Source organism: Schistocerca serialis, chromosome 4, assembly GCF_023864345.2.
Source record: "Schistocerca serialis cubense isolate TAMUIC-IGC-003099 chromosome 4, iqSchSeri2.2, whole genome shotgun sequence".
NCBI classification, from domain to species: Eukaryota; Metazoa; Arthropoda; class Insecta; order Orthoptera; family Acrididae; genus Schistocerca; species Schistocerca serialis.
In genome coordinates, this window is record NC_064641.1 from 151,185,471 (window position 1) to 151,210,116 (window position 24,646).

General features: G+C 40.7%; 1 protein-coding gene across 1 annotated transcript in view; it reads right to left on the reverse strand.

The window, feature by feature from the left end:
- Nucleotides 1-15,595: 15,595 nt before the first annotated feature.
- LOC126474041 (nucleolar protein dao-5-like) overlaps nt 15,596-24,646 on the reverse strand; it is a 322,517-nt gene continuing 313,466 nt past the window's right edge. The window contains exon 3 of the mRNA XM_050101453.1: nt 15,596-18,375. Within this exon, the coding sequence (XP_049957410.1) occupies nt 17,893-18,375 (483 nt within the window). The 3' untranslated portion in view covers nt 15,596-17,892. The remainder of the gene's footprint in view (nt 18,376-24,646) is intronic.

Consider the following 24,646-nt stretch of genomic DNA (forward strand, 5'->3'; position numbering starts at 1 on the left):
TGTAAGATTGAAATCAATTAATGTGCTGTCGCATACATCTGCAATGCAAAAGAAAATGTTAATTAATTTCCACAGATACACATATTTGTCAAATTAGTCCCCCAAAATTCTAGTATACGTGCCCTAATGGCAGATTTCAACACGTAATAGCGTTGATATTTTAGAAGATGGGCCTAATAATTTGTTGTCTTAAAGCTATGCTGAGATGGCTTGCTATTGCACAAAAATACTTATTAGCTAAGCAGGCAAACAGATAGATTCAATGTAACTAATTCGGCCCATTCTTGATGTAAGTCACAACATCACCTCAAAATATATATTCCCGCATGTAAAAAAAGTCGTCAAGCACCGTTTTTGGAGGGAGAAAGATAACACATCATGTTATTCACTAGAGAAAATAACCATGTTATTCATTGCCATTGTTATAGCTCACAATATTACAAAAAATATGCGAAAAGAGGCATGTTCAGGTGGCAGCGGTATCTAAATATGTTAAGCGTGTATTCAATCTGTGCAGTTGCATTCTTAAGAACTATGGATCGTGCAAATAAAAACCCATAACCAACTACACCACCACAAACACACACGAAACACAGACTGTAAAAGACCAGTACTGCTTGTAAACAAACAATCAAAGACGGTAACAGCGAGATATGTGACGTTTCCAAAGACAATGTCAGAGTCGATATCTCAGAAAAACTTATCATGTGCTGCGAGATGTCTCCCATTTGCAACCACAAATTAATTATCACCACATCTAAATTGCCTGTTTAACTCATTAAAATATATGATTATTGTAATTGAAGCTAAATCGCTATGATCGTTCAATTTCATACGCCTTGCAGTCACAAAGACCCACCATAAAGCGTCTAACACCCAACGCAAGACGTTGTATGACCACACTCCATTGCTATAAATTCGGAACAAATGCGGCAACATGAATTAAAGTGATGTTATTCTCTGTAACGTATAGATATCGAGACGCAGATGTGGAGTCGTTTTGTTCTAAAAAATTAGTGAATCGTAAACGGAAATGACGTTAGAAGTTGTACCAACCCATGATAATGCCGCAGTTAAAATATACGCTTGATATCAAGTTCTAAACCACATCACTCATCTTAGGACTTCCAATAAACAAATCTCAAACAAAATGGCTCTAAATATTACGAGGTATGGTACCTCAATATTGCAACGTGACGGCATGAAAGTGCCAATTTGCAAAGACGAAAATATCGACCTCATAATACACGGAAAAACAGAGGTGAAATAATGTGATTGTAGTGGCAACAGCAGTGTGGAATTACCAATAACTGCCAAAGTGACATAATTGACTACCATAACAGAATAGTTGGAAAGAAAGATGCAAGTCATTATGTACATCCCAGTCTTGCACAGAGATGGAACTCACAATACATTCAGCAGCGGTCTCCAGCCTGGTAACACCGTGTTCTTTAGCCGAGGAAGTTTTCTGTAGTCACTTTATAAAAATCAGTTAGCATAGAGTGGATTGAAGTACAATGTGAATACTATTACATGGTATTTAATTCACTTAAGGTGTCTTGCACAGGGCCAAAGCAGAAGATCCATCCTGTTTCCATCTATAAGATTCTATTTTACCCTTTATTTAGATTCTGAATGCAGTAAGGTTCTATCACAATACATACGAGCTGTGAGTAAAGTTCTGGCGGTAACAATATAAGAACCTAGAATGAAATTTTTACTCTACAGCGGAGTGTGCGCTGATATGAAACTTCCTGGCAGATTAAAACTGTGTGCCGGACCGAGACTCGAACTCGGGACCTTTGCCTTTCGCGGGCAAGTGCTCTACCAACTGAGCTACCCAAGCACGACTCACGCCCCGTCCTCACAACTTTAATTCCGCCAGTACCTCGTCTCCTACCTTCCAAACTTTACAGAAGCTCTCCTGCGAACCTGCAGAACTAGCACTCCTGCAAGAAAGGATATTGCGGAGATATGGCTTAGCCACAACCTGGGGTTGTTTCTAGGTTTTCAGGTTCGCAGGAGAGCTTCTGTAAAGTTTGGAAAGTAGGAGACGATGTACTGGCAGAATTAAAGCTGTGAGGACGGGGCGTGAGTCGTGCTTGGGTAGCTCAGTTGGTAGAGCACTTGCCCGCGAAAGGCAAAGGTCCCGAGTTCGAGTCTCGGTCAGGCACACAGTTTTAATCTGCCAGGAAGTTTAATATAAAAACCGTTTGCAGAGTTTAAAACTGATGAAATACCGCCTACAATGGTAATTCAGCAGAGTTTCATAGCTGCCTGCTGTCATTTCCCAATAGCGAATCGCTCTCCATACAGTAGAAAACGTAAGTCCATGAGTGGTGTTCCGCACTTTCTATACTGGAGTAATAAGCCCCTAACCACAGTTAGAGTAACACGTTTATGAAAGAAAAGAAAACCAGAAATGTAGGGACTCAGAATCATATAGGATGTTACTACACTTTCAACTATAAGCGGCGTTCAAAAAGAAACGAGTCGGAGTCTAGAATGCGCAAACCGGTGGCAGGAGGGTAAAATCGTCGCGTGTGTAACGAGGTGTGGTTCCTACCAGAGCGTGGAAGTTCACAGCCCGCCGCTAGAAGGCACATGTACACGTCACGTGACTATACAGAGCTAGCAGAAGCACGCATGAACCGTCCAACACTGCCACTCACATTGCAAACAGTGACATGGGGGGGTCAGAATAAAAGCAAAGAGGTGTTGTTCGTTTTGTGATAGCGGAAGCAGTAGGAAGAACAGACATTCATCGACGAATGTCACAAGTGTACGGTGACTGCTGTATGTTCCTTGCTAGGGTCAAAGCGTGGCATAAGCGCTTCAGGGAAGGACAGGTGTCGTTAGCCGATGATGCAGTACCACACTGCATTACCTATGACGTAGTCCAGCTAGTGGATACTATCATTACCCAGGACTGCCGAGCGACAGTGAAAGCCATAGCCGCCATGGTCGGATTGAGCGTCGGAAGTGTTCACACCATCATGAAGGAACGACTGCACATGAGCAGAGTGTGTGCCCAATGGGTGCCCCACAGTCTTCAACCACATCAGGAAGCATGTCGGATGGCCCAGTGTCTTGTTCATCTGCAGCACTATGCTGGGGAAGGGAATACGTTCTTGGTACGAGTGGTGGCTGGAGATGAGTCATGGTGTCCTCAGTACGAACCAGGATCAAAACGACAAAGTCTCCAGTGGAAGCATCAAGGCTCACCACCACCACCAAATTAAACCAAGGCCATCCACACGAGTGCAGGAAAGGTTATACTGACGTTCTTCTTTGACCAAGATGGCCCCCTTCTGATTCACTTCCTGCAGCACGGGACAAAAGTGAATACCCAGCGTTACTCCCAAACCTTGACCACCCTTCGCCAAGTGGCCATATCAAAACGACCAGGCAATCTCACCTGTGGCGTCATTCTGCTCCACGACAATGCAAAGCCTCATACGGCCAACACAGTCTCGGCACTCCTGCCGGAATTCAAACGGGAGGTTCTCGGACACACTCCATACAGTCCGGACCTCTCTCCCTGTGATTGTGTCATTTTTGGTCCCCTTAAAAAGGGAAGCAGTTGTTGGGAAGGGAGTGAGACAGGGTTGTAGCCTCTCCCCGATGTTATTCAATCGGTATATTGAGCAAGCAGTGAAGGAAACAAAAGAAAAATTTGGAGTAGGTATTAAAATCCATGGAGAAGAAATAAAAACATTGAAGTTCGCCGATGACATTGTAATTCTGTCAGAGACAGCAAATTACTTGGAAGAGCAGTTGAAAGGAATGGACAGTGTCTTGAAAGGAGGATATAAGATGAACATCAACAAAAGCAAAACGAGGATAATGGAATGTAGTCTAATTAAGTCGGGTGATGCTCAGGGAATTAGATTAGGAAATGAGACACTTAAAGTAGTAAAGGAATTTTGCTATTTGGGGAGCAAAATAACTGATGATGGTCGAAGTAGAGAGGATATAAAATGTAGACTGGCAATGGCAAGGAAGGCATTTCTGAAGAAGAGAAATTTGTTAGCATCGAGTATAGATTTAAGTGTCAGGAAGTCGTTTCTGAAAGTATTTGTATGGAGTGTAGCCATGTATGGAAGTGAAACATGGACGATAAATAGTTTGGACAAGAAGAGAATAGAAGCTTTTGAGATGTGATGCTACAGAAGAATGCTGAAGATTAGGTGGGTAGATCACACAACTAATAAGGAGGTACTGAATAGGATTGGGGAGAAGAGAAATTTGTGGCAAAACTTGACTAGAAGAAGGGATCGGTTGGTAGGACATGTTCTGAGGCATCAAGGGATCGCCAATTTAGTATTGGAGGGCAGCGTGGAGGGTAAAAATCGTAGAGGGAGACCAAGAGATGAATACACTAAGCAGATTCAGAAGGCTGTAGGTTGCAGTAGTTACTGGGAGATGAAGAAGCTTGCACAGGATAGAGTAGCATGGAGAGCTGCATCAAACCAGTCTCAGGACTGAAGACCACAACAACAACAACAACAACAAAAAGGCTCTGACGGCAAATGATTCACCTTGGACGGCGACGTCCAGCTGCACGTGCGGAACTGGTTAATATCGCAGCCCCGGGAATTTTATGAGACAGTCATTCACTGCCTGGTGTCACACTGGAACAAGTGTCTCAACAGCCAGGGTCAATACTTCTAACATACAGGTACTGGTTTCTCTACATCTAAATCTACATGACTACTCTGCAATTCACATTTAAGTGCTTGGCAGAGAGTTCATCGAACCACAATCATACTATATCTCTACTATTCCACTCCCGAACAGCGCGCGGGAAAAACGAACACCTAAACCTTTCTGTTCGAGCTCTGATTTCTCTTATTTTATTTTGATGATCATTCCCACCTATGTAGGTTGGGCCCAACAAAATATTTTCGCATTCGGAAGAGAAAGTTGGTGACTGAAATTTCGTAAATAGATCTCGCCGCGACGAAAAACGTCTTTGCTTTAATGACTTCCATCCCAATTCGCGTATCATATCGTGGCTCGTTTCTTTTTGGACGCCCCTTATACCTAGTATCAGCTGCTTTTAAAGGTCATACAAGTACACTACTGGCCATTAAAATTGCTACATCACGAAGATGACGTGCTACAGACGCGGAATTTAACCGACAGGAAGAAGATGCTGTGATATGCAAATGATTAGCTTTTCAGAGCATCCACACAAGGTTGGCGCCGGTGGCGACACCTACAACGTGCTGACACGAAGAAAGTTTCCAACTGATTTCTCATACACAAACAACAGTTGACCGGCGATGCCTGGTGAAACGTTGTTGTGATGCCCCGTGTACGGAAAAGAAATGCGTACCAGCACGTTTCCGACTTTGATAAAGGTCGGATTGTAGCCTATCGCGATCGCGGTTTATCGTATCGCGACACTGCTGCTTGCGTTGGTCGAGATCCAATGACTGTTTGCAGAATATGGAATCGGTGGGTTCAGGAGGGTAATATGGAACGCCGTGCTAGATTCCAACGGCTTTGTATCACTAGCAGTCGAGATGACAGGCATCTTATCAGCATGGCTGTAACGGATCGTGCAGCGATGTCTCGATCCCTGAGTCAACAGATGGGGACGTTTGCAAGACAAGAACCATATGCACGAACAGTTCGACGACGTTTGCAGCAGCATGGACTATCAGCTCGGAGACCACGGCTGCGGTTATCCTTGACGCTGCATCACAGACAGGAGCGCCTGCGATGGTGTACTCAACGACGAACCTGGGTGCGCGAATGGCAAAATGTCATTTTTTCGGATGAATCCAGGTTCTGTTTACAGCATCATGATGGTCGCATCCGTGCTTGGCGACATCACGGTGAATGCCCATTGGAAGTGTGTATTCGTCATCGCGATACTGGCGTATCATCCGGCGTGGTGGTATGGGGTGCAATTGGTTACACGTCTCCGTCACCTCTTGTTCGCATTGACGGCACTTTGAACAGTTGACGTTACATTTCAGATGTGTTACGACCCGTGGCTCTACCCTTCATTCGATCCCTCCGAAATCCTACATTTCAGCAGGATAATGCACGACCGCATGTTGCAGGTCCTGTACGGGCCTTTCTGGATACCGAAAATGTTCGACTGCTGCCCTGGCCAGCACATTCTCCAGATCTCTCACCAACTGAAAACGTCTGGTCAATGGTGGCCGAGCAACTGGCTCGTCACAACACGCCAGTCACTACTCTTGATGAACTGTGGTATCGTGTTGAAACTGTATGGGCAGCTGTACCTGTACACGCCATCCAAGTCTGTAGCTCTGTTTGACTCAATGCCCACACGTATCAAGGCCGTTGTTCTGGGTACTGATTTCTAAGGATCTATGCACCCAAACTGGGTGAAAATGTAATCACATGTCAGTTCTAGTATAATATATTTGTCCAATGAATACCCGTTTATCATCTGCATTTCTTCCTGGTGTAGCAATTTTAACGACCAGTAGCGTACATACCCATATTCCACACACATAGATAATCTAAAATTGAAGAATTTTTAAAATTTTAAGTTTTTGCGAGCACAGAGAATAAGAAAGCATAATACATAATCAAACTTTATTAATTCTTACATATACCAATAAGCTATGTTCCTTCCAGCAGTCTTCTCGGCGAGAATGTTCGGGGATTTTAATTTTACCTATTTCTATTTTATAACACTCCTCATCTTTCTCGTTGTACGCTACGAGTTCTTCTGTTGCACATCCTGGTGGAATTTCCGTGTAGAACTTAATGCTTATAATTTTTGCAAACGAGTGGTCATTAATTCTGCTATGCCGTTGGCTTTAAGGTATGAAATCGGTCGTTCGGTTACTGCACGCACAACATCCAGTGCAGCACATTTAGATACAGTATAACCAGTCCCTGTAATCAGGACCAGATGGGAATGGAGCTTAATAAACGGATTTTTCGTGTGTCGTTCGATGTAGTAAATATGCTCCAATCCATTATTTTCGGCCAGGACTGCAATATATGATCTCTTACCAGTGCTTTTAATGTAAAATGTAGATATTTGCTGTTCCCCACCTATTACTAGATTTCGAAGTAAACTGTGTTTAAAGCGATTTGTAAGCCTTTCCTGCACATCTGCAATAGCTGCCTCTTCTTCCTATTGTAGTTTATATTCTTCCTTCATGGCAGTTATCTTCGCTGTATACTCCACTTTCCCTTTTTCAGCGACGATCTCTTCCATTCACAATTTTCTTTTCGGCACACACAACGCAGTAACTACAGGCAAAGGCATAATTTCTACAATAGGGAACAGTTTAAGTCTGTGAAATATATTTATTCACTCTCTTAGTTCTTATGGGACAATTTCGTTGGTGGGTACCAGTCCTAATTTAGCGATATCTATCGGTATTGTGGAGAACAATATCCTCGATTGAAACAAATATATTTTTCCTCCTTTAACATAGCATTTCTTTGTAATACATATGATGTCTGTGCTGAAGTCAACGTTAAGAATCTCCACGTAGTTTATGGGTAGGTAATTAAAACTATATGCAGGCAGAACATAATTTGTAAGCTTTTTTCTCTCTTGATTGTCAGGAAGGGTTGTTTGCACACCAGTTAATTTTTATGTGTTGTTATTACCCCAGTAGACGAACAGCAGAACGTTGTTAAACGCCACACAGCAGCTGTTCAGCAACTTACTCACTAATTGGCACCACATGGCAGCGGCGGCAGTACTTAATCGAGCATGCAGTACATCAGGGAATGTCGTTCAAGCTGGAACCAGCACGAGCGACATCCAGGGATATTGTGTGGGGCAGATCTATCAGTGCAAAGGCTGGGATAATGATTGGGTGGATCCATCTACACAAAGAAAATTCTTGGATAGTTTTCTGTATGGATCCACCCATACATGACCATCCGATGTGTCGTCCAAAACGTGGATCCACCAGTACTACGTCCAGGAATATTGTTCGGGCTAGATCCATCAAGTGGTACATCACAGAATATTGTTCAGGCTAGAGCCAGCACGTGGTACATCCGTGGATACTGTTTGGTGTGGATCCACTTGTGCAAAGTCCGTAGTAATTCTTGGGATGAATCCATCTATGCAGTAAGCAATAATGTTCAGTATGGATCCACGCATGTATGATCTGGGGTAGCACGTGAAAGGTGGATCTACCTGCTTTATGTCTGTGGCTGCAACAGCCTTCGCCACCGCCGCCGCCGCCACTGCCTCTGATGACAGCTCTGGAATCGGGGAACAGAATGTCAAAGCACTCCTACCTCGGTACTCATCGAGAAAACTACGGATTGCATGGGGACTGTGGTATAAACATTAGTTAAAGACAGTTGCAAGCATCTACAGCCTCACAAACTGCAATTTATCTACTACTGTGTTGATCACATGATCTTTAACTTACGGTTATCTTGCAAATCATTGATTAGCTAGTGACCCGTTTAGATTAACATCTAAATGTATAGCTGCTCTCTATGCCATATTAATTGAGAACACTACAAATTACATGGATATTGTGGTATAAACATATGTTACAGACAGATGCCTACATTTGTATCTCGAGCCTTACGAACTGGAATGTGTCTGCTGCTGCGTTGATCATGTGATCATTAACTTGAAATTCCCTACTCGCTTCTGCCCACCTGCGAGTGACATCGGATGCTTTGCTTCTCTGGCCACTTTACGCCCATGTTGCTGCACGATTGGTTATAACGTGTTGCACCAGCATGCCAGGATAGGGCGTTGCGTTAATACCTATAGTTAGCAGAACACACACTCTAAGAGGTGTGCTGATTGCCAGACACCTAACATCTCACACCTGGTGCCCGACATCTGATGGTCGATGACCTACTCCCTGACGCTCGAAGTCTGCCGTCTGATACCTGAAACCCGACCCCCCCCCCAATTCCTGATGCCTGATGCCTAATGCGCAACATCTGACAGCCCTCAAGAAACTGACACACCTGCACACACAACAGTGCAATCGATCTAGGAGTTTACTGCAGGTACAGTTAAACTGAGCAAGAATGAGCGGAGGATTACTTAATCAGAAGTACCACCATCTTTGATCCTTAGAGTGCAAAAGGAGGCTCAATAGTTGCAACTCAGCAGCTTTCTGTGGTAGTGGAAAGTATCAAAATGCCTTCCCCCAACGTGCCAAACATCCCTCAGCTATTAGAGAGCAGATTGTGACCAAATCACGAACGATTTGGTTTGTGTTTATTACTGGAGAACTTGGATAATCTTGCTACTGATATTTGTAGAATAAATTACACAAAAAATGGCACTCTTCTCAGCAGCAAGAATGTAAGTGTGCTTATACCCATTACAGAAGCGTTTTGTAGTAACATTGCAGATACATGTGATCAAGTGGACTGTCAGGAGCACTTATAAAAGGGGCGGTCTATAATGTTAAAGATGGAAATATGTGGATCATTTAACTATTATCTGCATAGTAAATTATCCAAGTTAGTCAAAGTTAATCACTGAAAGACTTCGTATCAAGGCGAAGCTGCCTTTCTTCCTAACACAGGAACAACTGTGCGACAGCAAGATGAATGTTACAAAAAATCGGAAAGAAAGCACTGCAAATCATTTTGAAGAAATACAAATACGCTGTGTCGATAACAGACGAAGTAGTATTAACTGACGTTAAATCGAATGTTCTAATTAAAGAGCTGCCTGGAATATTACAGCAGTTTTGTGTGGATGACTATTATCTTTTGGATTTGGACGTAACTCAAGATTTAGTCGAAATTTTTAATAAAATGGAGATTGCTTTAAAGGAGACTGGCAGGTAAACAGCAATGTGACAGTTGACAATGATAAAACAGTTAGGATTGACAGTTTAATGTGGATGTCCCTCAGTTGTAAAATAAGGATATATAATAAATATATATGTCGAATCACAAGCCCAGGCGTGAACAAATTTATGAGTAACCACCATATAGATTTTATAACACGTTCAGACAAGCGACTACAAGGAACTTTTATGCCCACTCTGGCTAAATAATATGGTTTTACCAAGGCCGGAGATTGAAATATACAACTGCAGAATGGATCGTGGCTGATTCTGTGCAAGACTGTTCAAGTGTTTTAAGCTAAATGGATCGTGTCCTTGATCCTGTGCAAAACTGTTCATAACAGTATTTGCAATGTGCTCCAATGCACTCCATGACAATCACGTGCATGTGGTGTCAGTTACCGAATAACTTGTTGGGTAGCTGCTGTGTGGTGTTTAACAACGTTCTGCAGTTCGTGTACTGGAGTAATAAGGACCCAGGAACATTAATTGATGTGCAAATATCTCTTTCTGACACTCAAGAGAGAGAAAAGTTTGCAGATTATGTTTTGTATGCGTATAGGTTTGATTATCTGTCTGTAAACTATGTGGAGATTGTTAACACTGACTCCAACAAAGACAACATAAGTATTAAAAAGAACAGCTGTATTAAGGTAAGAGAAACGTATTTGTTTCAATCCAGGACATTGTTATCCACCTATCGATAGATATTGCCAAATTAGGACTGGTACCCACAAATAAAGTTATCCCATAAGACCAAAGAAAATCAGGAAATGTATCACACAGACTTAAACCATTCCCTATTATAGAAATTATGCCTTTACATGTAGTTACTGTGGCGTGTGTACTAAAAACAAAACTAGAAATGGAAGAGATCGTCGCAAAAAAAAGAAACTGGAGTATACAGCGAAGATAACTCCCATTAAGAAAGAATATAAATTACAATTGGGAAAGGGAAAGCCACTGCAAATATGCAGGCAACTGCTTTAAATACTGTTTATGCCGAAATCTTGCAATGACTGGAGAATGTTAAATATTTACATTTATTGTTACCAGCACTGGTATGTGATCGTATGTTGGAGTCCTGGCAGAAAATTATGCATGGAGCATGTTTATCACTTTAAAGGACCCACAAAAAATTTGTTTATGAGGCTCTAATTCCACCTGGATCTGTTTACAAGGGATGATTATTTTGTCTGTAAAAATGCTTGACTGGATATTATGCACCTAATAGCAGAACAATCGTTCACAGAGCTTGAAACCAACGGAATACCAATTAATGAACACTCGTTTCCAAAAATTGTAAGTATAAAGTTCCGTATGAAAATTCCACAAGAATGAGCAACAAAGGGCTGGTACTACACACCCAGGAAGATGTGAAGTGTTATAAAAATAGTGTTTTGCAGGAAATAGCAGGTAAAATCAAAATCTTGGAATGCTCTCGCTTAGAAGAACCGCTGGAAAGAACAGAGCTATTTGTCAAAGCCAGAAAAGAGGTAGATAACAGCAAAACCTTAGATATGTATTGGAATTCCTTCTTTGTATCCAATGAAATTACTGGCTGGAGAAGAAATTAGAAGAGTCCAATGTAGATTTAATTCATAAGTTAAAAATTAACCTCGATGTTATCAAACCGACACCAAATAAAAAGAAAGAGCGAGTTGATTTTTGTGTGTGAATGTACATGAAAGAATTAATAAAGTTTGATAATGTATTATCCTTTCTTATTCGCTGCCCTCGCAGAATCCTAAAAAATCTCCCATTTACGATGATTTATGTATTTTGGATGTGGGTAGTTCTATGAGCTTTGAAAAGCAGCTGAAACTTGGTATCTATATGACTTCGAGCCCCTAATTTTCTGGTTTTCTTTTCTTTCGTATTCGTAACACACTAACCGTGTTTAGGGGCTTATTACTCCAGTATAGAAAATGCGGAACACCACACATAGACTGACATTTTCTTCTGTATGGAGAGAGGTTAGCTAGTGGAAAATGACAGAAGGTAGCTATGGAGCGCTCCTGAGTTACCATTGTAAGTGGTATTCCATCAGTTTTAAACTCTGCAGACGGTTGTTATGCTGTTATCGCGATAACTTTACTTGCAGTTCATATGCGTTGGGATAGAACCTTACTGCATTCAGAATCTAAATAAAGGGTACAACACAATCTTACTCTGAGAACAGAACGAATCATTGGCTTTGGCATTGTGCAAGACTACATACAACAGTATTTACGTTGTTCTCCATTCCACTCTACGCCAATCGCTTTCATAGTATGCAGACATGTGTACATAGAAAACTTTTTACATATTCCCAGGTAAAGCACGTTGTGCTTAGCCTTCAGTATGGTTGTGTCATCCTTAATTATAGCAATACTTGGCAACGAATAGCATCGTTTATATTGTTTCTAGAGAATAACACCGTGATATATCACTGTTCCTCCTAAAAGCGATGCTCCAGAACAATTTGAAAATGCGAAAATATTTTATTTGAGGATCTGTTTTGAGCAGGTCACATTAGCTACATTCAGTCTGTCTATTTGCTTTCTTAGCTAACACTTATTTTACTCCAGCTATGAGACTGATGTGGGTATTTTTCCGACATCGAATTTTTATCTATATTCTCAAAAGTCAACTTTTATTAGGCCTTGAAATCTACTATTGGGGTACATACTTTAGTATTTTGGACACTAATTTGGCGATAATGTTTATATATTGGGAAATGAACTAGCACTTTTTCTACATTACAGACATCTTCTGAGATACTGTGATATCACATTAAATTATTTGTGTCGTACAGCAGTTTTTGTGTATTAATCTCAATGAGCTGTTTAAACATCGCAGTTTTAGAGCTGCTGATGAATTTTACAGACTTTTAGAATGTTTTCAACTTCCTGTATGTGGAAACTATTTAATTTACGAAATTTTAGTATATAGATAGAACTTCCTCGATTTTACAGTACAACCATCTGATGGAGACAAAAGTAGCCACGATGTGAAAGTGGACTTGCTTTTATTTGCGTTTTCAAGGTGTGTGCGTTAGTACTGAAGGTAAAATTCGTTTCCAACAAATTTATATTTCTGATTTGTTATTTATATCCTAAAAGCAAATGTTGGTTTGTCCATCCTTTGTCACTGTTAACGATACCAGACACTGCTTTCCTTGCCCTCTACCCTACACTCCAGAAATCCCACCAATCCCTCCAAATGCGCCTCAATCAGTTTACCTCCTGTTGTAACCAATGGATGCTCAAGATGAACCCCTTCAAAACCCTGGTAATAATTATAGGATGAACCACCGGCACCTTCCGACTCCATAACTTCTACCTTACCATTTACAACCATGTTATCCAGTTGACTAACACACTAAAGTATCTTGGACTAACCCCAGATTGCCAGCTAAAGTGGAAACCACACCTACTGACCATCCAACAGAAAGTCCACAAGGGACTAAAACTACTAACAGGCCAGACTTGGGGATTAGACACCACCATTATTCTCTACACCTGCAAAACCAGGATCTGACCCATCCTCCACTATGCAAATGTTGCATGCATCTCCGCTGCACCAAAGTGCTGTAAGTCCCTCCAAATCTTTGAACGCCTTACACTTCATCTTGCTTTCCACAGCCGTTTACCTTCCCTCACCTGGGTCCTCTATCATTTCATCAAATTCCCACTGCTCCTCAGAAACATCAAATACATCCACTTCTGCTGTACTGATTGCAAGCTACATTCTAATCACTCCATTGTCTCCCCTCTGATCATCAACCTCGGTATGCTGCTGTGCCTTTACCTACACATACCTCCATATCTTATCAGAACACAATTTCAGCCGACTCTCTCTCCTAGACAGTGAGATCTGTCTCAATATCTATTCCTCCTACCAAATTTAGCTCTTCCTCCGCTATCTCTCTCCACATCAGAGCTCCTCTCTCCTTTCCCTCTCCATCCCTTTCCTCTGGCAATCACTGCCATACTCACATGCCACACTACTCCTCACCCTCTGTCTTTCCCCCGACTGTATTTTCCACCATCCACATCATCTCCCACTCTCATCTCCATAACTTTCCTATCTAACAGATCGCTATCTTCCTACTCACACTCCTTCGACCCTATGGAACATACACTGTCCTCAGACAGTACTTGTCACCCTAGTGCAGGTTCCCCAGATTCGATGTTTTTATCAGAAGAATTCACCTTCCTGTGATGTATTGTTGAAGTTTATATACGTCCGTTTTTTAACTCTCCATCTTTGATTTTTAATTTAAAATCAGAAAACCACAATTTTTGTTTGTTTTTCTCACTGTAAGTTTTTTTAATTCGCTTGGTTGAAGAGTGGAGAATTGGACCACTAACAGCCCTCCCTCCACCCATATGGGGTGAGGGGATGAAAAACAATAAAGAAAAATTTACCAGTGTAACTGTCCTTGTACAATTTTTTGGAAGTCAGTAAAGCAGACATAGCTGACGAATTGTTTGCAAGTTCAAATACTTTGTCGTATTTGGCTACAGAGTGGGGGCCCATGCAATGGGGATGCATCACGCAACATTTGCAGAAGAGCAGGTGGGGGTGGAAAGTCCCTCCCATCCCCTCCCCTCCTTGATCTTGCCATGTGGCAGGATGTCATGATTCCTGGAATGACCTTGAAGGTAAGGATGAGCGATGCTGCTGTCAGCGAAATAAAACATGCACAGTTGTCTCACCTGTAATGTGACACCAGAGATGAGAAAGCACTGATGCTGACATCAACACATGCTCTGCCAGAAGAAACGCTGACAACCTACTCCCATGCTGCAGTGAAGAACTGTTACAGGTAACAAAAGAGGAGTTGCAACGGTACCGATCTGGGAAAAGCCACAAGCAATGGCGAGTGAACCTTGAAAATGCTGGGGAAACATCTGAAAATTCATTAAATAATCATTGGTCGACAATCCCAGTACGGAATCAACCAGAGAATGCGTCGACAATTGGCTATGAAAGCTTTAACAATTTAGTAAATTGAGCAAGAGTCAGAAGAGGAAATTAAGATGACATAAATGCAGCTATTTTCAGTCACATCAATTCTATGAGCAGTATGGTAAAGCAGATGCAAGTGTTCAAAAGTTAAAATCATTACTGAGACCACTGAAAACGAAAACAAACATTAGATGTACAATAATGAAATTAATGAGAAGCACAGTATGTGATTCGAAAACCTGCTCTAGAGAGTCTAAATATTAACACCAGCTGTGGGCAACAGAGAAGTGGTGATGCTACACATAAAAATAAACAACAGGCTTGTATGGGTAGAGTTCAATGAGTTATTAGTTTGTTGGAAGTTGTAAAAAAAGAAGAAATAATTTCAAGTGCACATGATTCAGAGTTTACAGCTTGAGGTACCTATTGCAAACATTCATGAAAAGTGCCATCTTTGTGTTCATTCTGGTTCGTTTAGCTTTTGGTGAATTGGAATGATGAAATATGTTCACACATCTGCTTCTGTCACTTGAGTTTTCAAAACTTGTAGATCTGAAATTTTAGTGTGTAGCCATTTCTCACTCACCTGTGTATTCTTAAGTAGGTGCACCGAAAATGACAGCAGCAAAACTGAGTCAAACAGTAAACCTAAGCTCATAATTCATAAAGTATATTTATTTCGTAGATGGTATACTTTTATCAAAAGAAATGCTTGCAAATTTTAATAAACAATGTCACACAGAAGTGTTTATGGGAACTACAGAAGATAGAATATAATAATATAGAGGCACTGTTAACTTCAGGTTAATCTTTATTACTGAATACAGTTATATTCAGTCACATCAAAATAGCTCCATTATGATTTTTGTATATACATATATATGTTGATTTATTAACAACAACAAACATGTATTGTCTTAGTGAAACACACAGTATTAGTATCGACATGTAGGCCTATGTTTTCAAGTTGGACAGATTAAGGAAACAATTACTCCCACATTGTTGATATCATTAGTATTATTATATTGAACATTGAGAGAAAATAGATTAGTAGATTACCTATTTATTGAAGATTCTCTATTCTCTGGCCTTCAGTAGAAGATGAAGAAAATATATTCAGTTTATTTATTTGAAGAACAGCGTATTATGTTTTATATTGAATTTCTGTGAAGTTGACATTGAAATTTGTTACACATATTACTCATTTTAATACATATTTTTATTTGTGTTACAATCATGAGAAATTTGAGTATAAGATAATAATTAATTAAAATACCGAGATAGTCAGGCTCTTCTGCACTACAGAAGAGAGAAGATGTGTAATGAATACACCTGATGACTTAGGTTTGACATAATCTTCAGTCTAAATATTTGCCCACAATATTTTCACTATATTGGAGTTATGGTTCACATATTGATAGCTATTCTGTAATTACCACAATTTTACTTACACTGCAGTACAAAAATTGTGTAGAGTAAATGTGTAAAAGAAATATTTTGCATCTGTTGTACTGTCAGACTTCTCTCATACTGACTCACATAATGAGAGTAACTAAAATCATCACTTAGTACTAATGAAGATTTCATCACTTGTAAATAGGGCACCAGCACTACAATTATTCCAAGTAATGAAATATGTTACTTTTTAAAAATAAGAAAAATATGCTGATTCCAATTAGTATTATTTGAAAAATCCAACAGAGTGTATTATCATACAAAAAAGGAAGAATTCTATTGAACTTGTGTGTTGAGGGTGAGTATATTTGGGATTTCAAATAATGGGATTTTGCTTCCTCTGTTCTTTGCTGAAATGATGATCAAATTAGATATGCTGTACCCATACCAATTCATACAAAAATATAAGGATCATTGGTTTCTATCAGTATTAGCAGATTAAAAATAAACTTCATAGGATTATTATTTTTTTGTGATTTCGTTGCATTTTATTTTTGTTGTGAATATAAATAATAGACAGATGTTTCTACACATTTCATATTACATATAGACATTACTTTGATTTCACAGTAACATTATATTTATCTACATTGTACAATTTGTGATTTTTACAGTCTGTTAGTTTGAAATTGTTTTGAATTAATAATCATGGTCCAGATGTTCAGCAAGACTTTTATTAAATTGTGATCAAATACTAAACAGTACTTCAAATCTAAGAGTAGCTTATGTTCACATTTTTTCTTGTTCTGTGACTTATCTGATGTGCTGTAGATCCACTGTTCTAGTTTAAATTAAAGCATATTGTTAGTGGTTCAGCCTTAGTCAGATGTCATGATGTGGAGAAGGCTGTATGGATATTCCAGTAGGCTTCTCAGAGATCAGCTTTTTGTCATAATTTAATATGTATATTTAAACCCTGTGTTCAGTCAGATAGGATACATTTAAAGTTATCCACATGTATACAAGTTGTTGCCAGATAGAAACTTTTGAATCTTTTCTTTACTTACTGTACTGCAAAAAAACTAAGGAACCATTTTTATCTTAGTTTGTCTCAACTTCATGTACGATAGCTACAACATAGACTTGTGTCTAAAGTTGCAAATAGTTAATATACTCAGCATAAAGACAACTTTTCCATTTGGCCCCTGTTAGAAAAATTACCCGTTTTTTGGAAGAAAATTACTATTTTTATTCAAATGAAGCAATTTTTTTCATGATGAATATTGTTGAAACCAAACTAAAATATCGATCACATTAATAATCTGTTAGACAATTTATGTAACATCAGCTAATATTTTTTATTGTAGCGAATTGAGTATTCACAAAGGGGAATGAATTTTCGTTCCACGAGCTGACACTTTTGTTGTTCATTGCAACGCATTGTATTACCTTTTTGTAAGTACTTAAATACTATCCACTTTAGCAGTTAACGCATTTTTTCTCTCAGAATTGAATGCAGTGCCATGACCATGTTTCAGTTTCAAGTATAAAAAAGAGTGGATTATTAATAACTACACTGCCATTGAATGCAAACATATAATTCATTACTATCGTTAAAACTCATTTACTTACCGATTTTCTAGTATTTCCATACTGTGTACACCATGCCATACTTCAAAAGAATTTGTGCACTTGTGTGTCTGACGAAATAAATAATGAACTATGTAAAATATAAACTCTAAGATTAAGGCATCTGCACTACAAGGCTTCCATCTCGCACAGTAGCTGACTGTGGCCAGATACTGGGTTGTACAGGCTTGATTCTCTCTGTGATAGGTATCTTTGTAGCTGAAGGAGAGGCCTCAAAAGGCTCAACAAGAGGAGCAGCGGGGATTGTTGGTTCTCTCTGGGCGTGTTTGATTGTAGACACAAGTAATGTTATCAGAAGGACCATCCCACCGCAGCAAAACACGCCCAGACCAACCAAACGGCAGAGCTCTAGACGGTGGTTGAACGCGATAGCGGTGCGATCAAGTACTTCCAGGTCGTAGCCTGTCTCCAGCACAACCTGACGGGGTGGTGTCAGGTGGCCCACCAGCATGGCAATCATGCCAATTAAGAGTAAGTTGGCGCCTCCCCAAATACCAGCGCGAAACCAAAGACCTTGGGAGCAACAGGATTTCCTTCTCTTAGCGGGATCCACCATATATTCGAAATCATCTTCATCCTGCAAAACAATGCACATTCATTTGTAATAAGTTGTAGGTGACATTATCATGATCAACTGTTAGTGATATACGAGGGTTATTCCAAAAGTAAGGTCCGATTGATTGCCAAATTGAAACCACAGTGAACATCAGAAATGTTTTACTTGTAACAATTAGCTACACCTTTCAGCTACTTCTCTACGTAGTCGCCGTTCTGACTTAGACTTTTGTCATAGCGTTGTACCAACTTTTCAATAGCCTCATCATAGAAGGCAGCCGCCAGTGCTTTCCGCCAATTCTCCACGCTGGCCTACACCTCGTTGTCTGTGTCAAAATGTTTTTTTCAAAGACAGCGGTTCATGTGACCAGAGATGAAACTCAGGGGGAGACAATTGCGGACTGTATTGTGGGTAATCTAACATTTCCATTTGAAAACGATGCAGGAGCATCTTCATTGCCCCTGCAGAATGCGGCTGAGAATTGTCGTGAAGACGAAACAGCACGACAGTTATGTAATGTTGGCTGCATAGCTTCAGGCGAAATTTCTCACCAGGCCCTCGTACTTGGCGGCAGACACTATTTTCTAGACATCTTTACGCACTCACTGCGAGCTCAGAAATGAGAAGAGCGACGTGATGCTAACTGGGGTTATACTAGAGACACTACCCAACACATCTGTGCAAAGCTTTATCGGATTTTCATAGTCGTTTCCATTTCGCGACCGATCGGACCTTACTTTTGGAATAACCCTCGTAATACAGGGCGACTCAAAAGAACGGGAAATTTTGGAATGGAGATTAATGGACGAGCACAATTACTTCGCATATATTTATTTATATCAAAGTATAGTACAGAGTATGCCATTATTGAATGTCACAAGCATTTTTATTTCTTGAATATCATATCTGATAGATGAGGTCCCCCTCGGCGCACACATTCCTGTAGTCTGATAGAAACGTTATACATGAATCAACCTAACATTTCAGTAGGAATCCTGGAGATTTCCTCTCGTATTCTTGATTCAAGATCTTCGGTGGTAGCAGGTGGACTAGGGTAAACCGCGCTCTTAAGCGTGTCCCACAAGAAAAAAAAAAAATTGGACGCTATCAGGTCAGGCGATCTTCGGGGTCATGCAATGTCATACCGAGCCTTCAAGTGACACGGTTACCAATCAACAGTCACACAGCTCCCATCGATGTCCGTGCCGTATGTGCCATTGCTCCGTCATGTTGCAACCACCTGTTGGCAGGAAAATCTGGCATTTCACGCGAATAAAGTTTTCCATCATCGCAACACAATGAATAGACGTTGCAGTGATTATGCACCCACGTCATCATAAAAAAAGTAGTGGTTTGTAATGCCACTCGATGACATCGTGCACCATGCAGTAACCTCGCTGCAGTGCAATGCACGCTCGTGTAGCTGATGTGGATTTTGCTCAGGACAATAACGAAAATTATGCCTATTGACAAAGCCTGAGCTTCGTCTGAGGTCCGTAGGATGGTAATGAAATTGTTGCCGTCATGCACTTTTCCTATCAAGTGTTCAGCATATTTTATAGGCATCAGCAGATTGCTAGGTTGGCACTGCTGAACGATCTGCAGCTTCTGCATTTTCAGTATTCGTTGAACACTCGAACGACGCAACTGTAGAGACTCTGCGTGACGTCGAACAGAGCGCTGTGGGTTTCTTACGAAAGCACTTCGTACAGCCTCGATACTGTCTCCCGTGCGAGAGGTTCTGGCTCTCCGTTCAAAAAGGTTCTTCAATGCATAACCAGCTGCTTCAAAACTGCGGACCCAGGTATTGATTGTATGCATTGAGGGAAACAGCCATGGCATCCGACGATGAAATGACGCCGAAATTCTCGACGTTTGGCCTCCACGTTTCCATTTTTGTCGTAGGCTTTTACCACAAAGGCATGCTGCACACCGTTCCCTTGCTCCATGTTTACTGTTTACTAAATGGCAAGACAGTGCGAGTAGTAGAATGTATATGTCATTCGCAGCCACCTACCTCGCAGCATTGCCACAAAACTTTCCGAAATTTTCTGTTCTTTTGAGTCACCTTCTACGACAAAATCAAGTAACTACTTAATGAAACTATCAAAAATATATTCTAACTATCTTCAATTTATATCCCCACCGCAAATTTTTAAATTTAATTTTTTATGTTCTCCTACGTTTCATTTTTATAAATTCCACCATCCTTCAGAAAAACACCAGTAGCCTGTATTAACAATTTGTTACATGTTAGGATACACACAGGAGTTATTGAAAGTTACCATAATTTTTATTTGAAACAGTTACTTAGTATCTGGTTAACTGCTTTTGTTGCACTAAATACCAAAAGCACAATCTGTGTAGGCATTGTGCTATATGTGCTGTGAAAATCTTATGTGGAAGTTGTAATAAGGGAAATGATAGATAGATAGATAGATAGATAGATAGAGAGAGAGAGAGAGACTTCTGGTTGACATTTGTCGAATATTTAGAATGAACATTTTAAAAAGATAAATACAAGCTTAAGGAAATTAAGGGTCCACTATCTGAAGAACAGACTCTTGTTTGCTGCTATAATTGCGTAATTTATTTCCCTGTCATTCTATCTAGACAGTGTTTTCATCTAAGAGCTTGAATAACTTCTCTGATGACTTTAGCGAGAGCGAGCATTGCCAGCAGGGGGAACAGAAATTGCTGAAATCAATTTTTTCAGGACAGCAGCAAGTGGCACCAAATATTTTTTATCATCCTGTTTCTCACAGTTTAAAAAGAGCGTCTCACAGTTCCAAACAGTCGGCTGATTACATTTCTGATGTCAGAGATTAAGTTGATTCTATAACAGTGTTTGTAGCGTCTGTGGTCATGCGTACAAACACTGTTATACTAACAGCTTCGTCTCTTACATTGGCGATGTAATCAGCCAGCTACTCTGAACTGCAAATTCCACGTTTCTGACGCGCTCCTGTGAAACTGAGTGAAAACGGCCAGTAAAAAATACTGAGTGCGACTTGTGGCTGTCCTGAAACACTTTAAGATTTCTTTACTATCCAATTCCATTCCCTCTGTTTCACAATGCGAAGAAGTCCTAGATAAAAGAGCTCTGTGTATGAGTCTGTTGTCACGCGGCAACGTCTAAAGAACGGCTTTACATTTAGAGAAAAATCAAGTGAGGGAGTTGAGTGGTACTGTCATACATATGTATCTACATGCATCTACATCTAAACTCAACAAGCCACCTCACATGTTCCACTGTCTCTTCCTCTTTTTCCTTCCCAGCCGCAAATTGATTCCATATTTTTAGATTTCCAGAAGGCTTTCGACACCATTCCTCACAAGTGTCTTCCAACCAAACTGCGTGCCTACGGAGTATCGCCTCAGTTGTGCGACTGGATTCGTGATTTCCTGTCAGAAAGGCCACAGTTCGTAGTAATAGACGGAAGTAATATCCGGCGTTCCCCAAGGAAGTGTTACAGGCCCTCTATTGTTCCTGATCTATATTAACGACATAGGAGACAAACTAAGAAGCCGTCTTAGATTGGTTGCAGATGATGCTGTCATTTACCGTCTTGTGAAGTCATCAGATGATCAACACGACTTGCAAAATGATTTAGATAAGATATCTGTATGGTGCGAAAAGTGGCAATTGACCCTGAATAAGGAAAGGTGTGAAGCTATTCACATGAGTACTAAAAGAAATCAGCTAAATTTCGATTACGCGATAAGCCACACAAATCTGAAGGCTGTAAATTCAACTAAATATTTAGGGATTACAATTACAGATAACCTAAATTGGTACGATCGCATAGATAATATTGTGGGTAGAACAAACCAAAGACTGGGATTCATGGACAGAACACTTAGAAGGTGCAACAGGTCTACTGAAGAGACTGCTTACACCACGCTTGTCCGCCCTATTATGGAGTATTGTTGTGCAGTGTGGGATTCGCATCAGGTGGGACTGACGGATGACATCGAAAGAGTACAAAAAAGGGCAGCTCGTTTTGTATTATCGCGAAATAGGGGAGATAGTGTCAGAGACATGATACGTGAATTGGAGTGGCAATCATTAAAACAAAGGCGTTTTCCGTTGCGACGGGATCTTCTTATGAAATTTCAATCACCAGTTTTCTCCTCCGATTGCGAAAACATTCTGTTGGCGTCCACCTACATAGGGAGAAATGATCGGTCCGCCCCCGGTAGCTGAGTGGTCAGCGTGACGGCATGTCAATCCTAAGGGCCCGGGTTCGATTCCCGGCTGGGACGGAGATTTTCTCCGCTCAGGGACTGGGTGTTGTGTTGTCCTAATCATCATCATTTCATCCCCATCGACGCGCAGGTCGCCGAAGTGGCGTCAACTCGAAAGACCTGCACCAGGCGAACGGTCTACCCGACGGGAGGCCCTAGCCACACGACAATTCATTTCATTTCATCATCACGACAAAGTAAGAGAAATCAGGGCTCGCACAGAAAAACTAAGTGCTCGTTTTTCGCGCGTGCCTTCAAGAGTGGAACGGTTGAGAGACAGCTTGAAGGTGGTTCATTGAACCCTCTGCCAGGCACTTTACTGTGAATAGCAGAGTAATCACGTAGATGGAGAACTACTGTTAGTAAGCAACGAAAGCGTTCGGATCCTTCTAATTTTGTCTTCATGGTCTTTTCGCGAGATATATCTAGAAGAATGTGAAAGGTTCCCTAATTCTTCTAGGAACGTACGTTATTGGAATTTTATTCCTAACTACACAGCCTGTCTCTTAGAGTCTTCCGCTGAAACTGCATGACAGCCTCCGAGACGCTTTCTCTCTTTCTAAACGAACCCATGAAAAAACGTACTTCTGTTTTCAGTAAATTCTCTATTTCCTCTGTCGGTCGCAATTGTTAAGGGTCCCAGACTCAGGCGCAATTCTCAGATACTGGTCAAACGAAGTTTTCGTAAGCTCTGACAGTGATGGGAGGGTTGTTCGAATGAGCCTCAATCAGGCCTCTGCCTTTCCTACGATTAGTTTTATGTTACCGTTCCACTTTAAATAGCTCCATACGCGAGCTCTTTGATATTTAATGCGCGCGTTTACTCCTAGTGATCGTTCAGCAATAGTGTAATCAAATCACAATTACTCGTTCTGCCTATTTATGTCAAGTACGTTACATTTGTTTGTGTTGGTGGTCAACTGCCTTGCACAAAGAGTTAATCTGCAGGAGCTCTTCCTGCATTTCAGTACAGTTTTCTAGCGATGATTTCTCTGTATACAAAAGTATCAACTGTAAACAGTTTCATGGAACCTCTGAAGTTGTCGTCTAGGTAATTCGTGTATATTGTGAACGGCACTGGTACTGTAACACTCCACTGGGGCAAGCATGCTTATATTCTTACCGACATATCAGAAAATTTGTCTCCGTTAAATACGACATGTGTTTTGTCTGACAGAGCGCAGCTGTGTCTAATACCTTCCGGAAGTCAAGGACGACGATATCGACTTGGGTGCAGGTATCTTCTAACTTCTGGATTTCGTTGACGCCTCAAAGGGCTGGCAAGTGAAAATATAAAATAGTGAGATTATCGTGCTAAATGCATTTTGAAGTAAGCTGTCAACGGACCAGAGCTCTTTTGTCAAAATTTTCTTCCCTTAGCCATACAATAACGACTTTAAGGTGTGGATGATCTATGCTCCAATCTCTCCCTTCTGTTAAGTCCACAGCTGCGCGGGATTAGTCGAGCGGTCTGGGGCGCTGCAGTCATGGACTCTGCGGCTGGTCGCGGCGGAGGTTCGAGTCTTCCCTCGGGCATGGCTGTGTGTGTTTGTCCTTAGGATAATTTAGGTTAAATAGTGTGTAACCTTAGGGACTGATGACCTTAGCAGTTAAGTCCCATAAGATTTCACACACTTTTTTTTTTTGTTAAGTCCACAGAAAAACCCTCTAATACTAATCCTCGGTTTTCACAAAGAGAAGAACTCTACTGTTCCTCACATCTGTGGCTGTTTCCGATTTTTGATATTTCTGGCATGAATCATAGTAAATGTATAAATGTAAAGAGTCTAAGACTTGGAATTCTTTATTAACCCTAAATATTGTCTACATACACTACTGGCCATTAAAATTGCTACACCAAGAAGAAAAGCAGATGATAAACGGGTATTCATTGGACAAATATATTATACTAGAACTGACATGTGATTACATTTTCACCCAATCTGGGTGCACAGATCCCAGAAATCAGTACCCAGAACAACCACCACTAGACGTAATAACGGCCTTGATGCGCCTGGGCATTGAGTCAAACAGAGCTTGGATG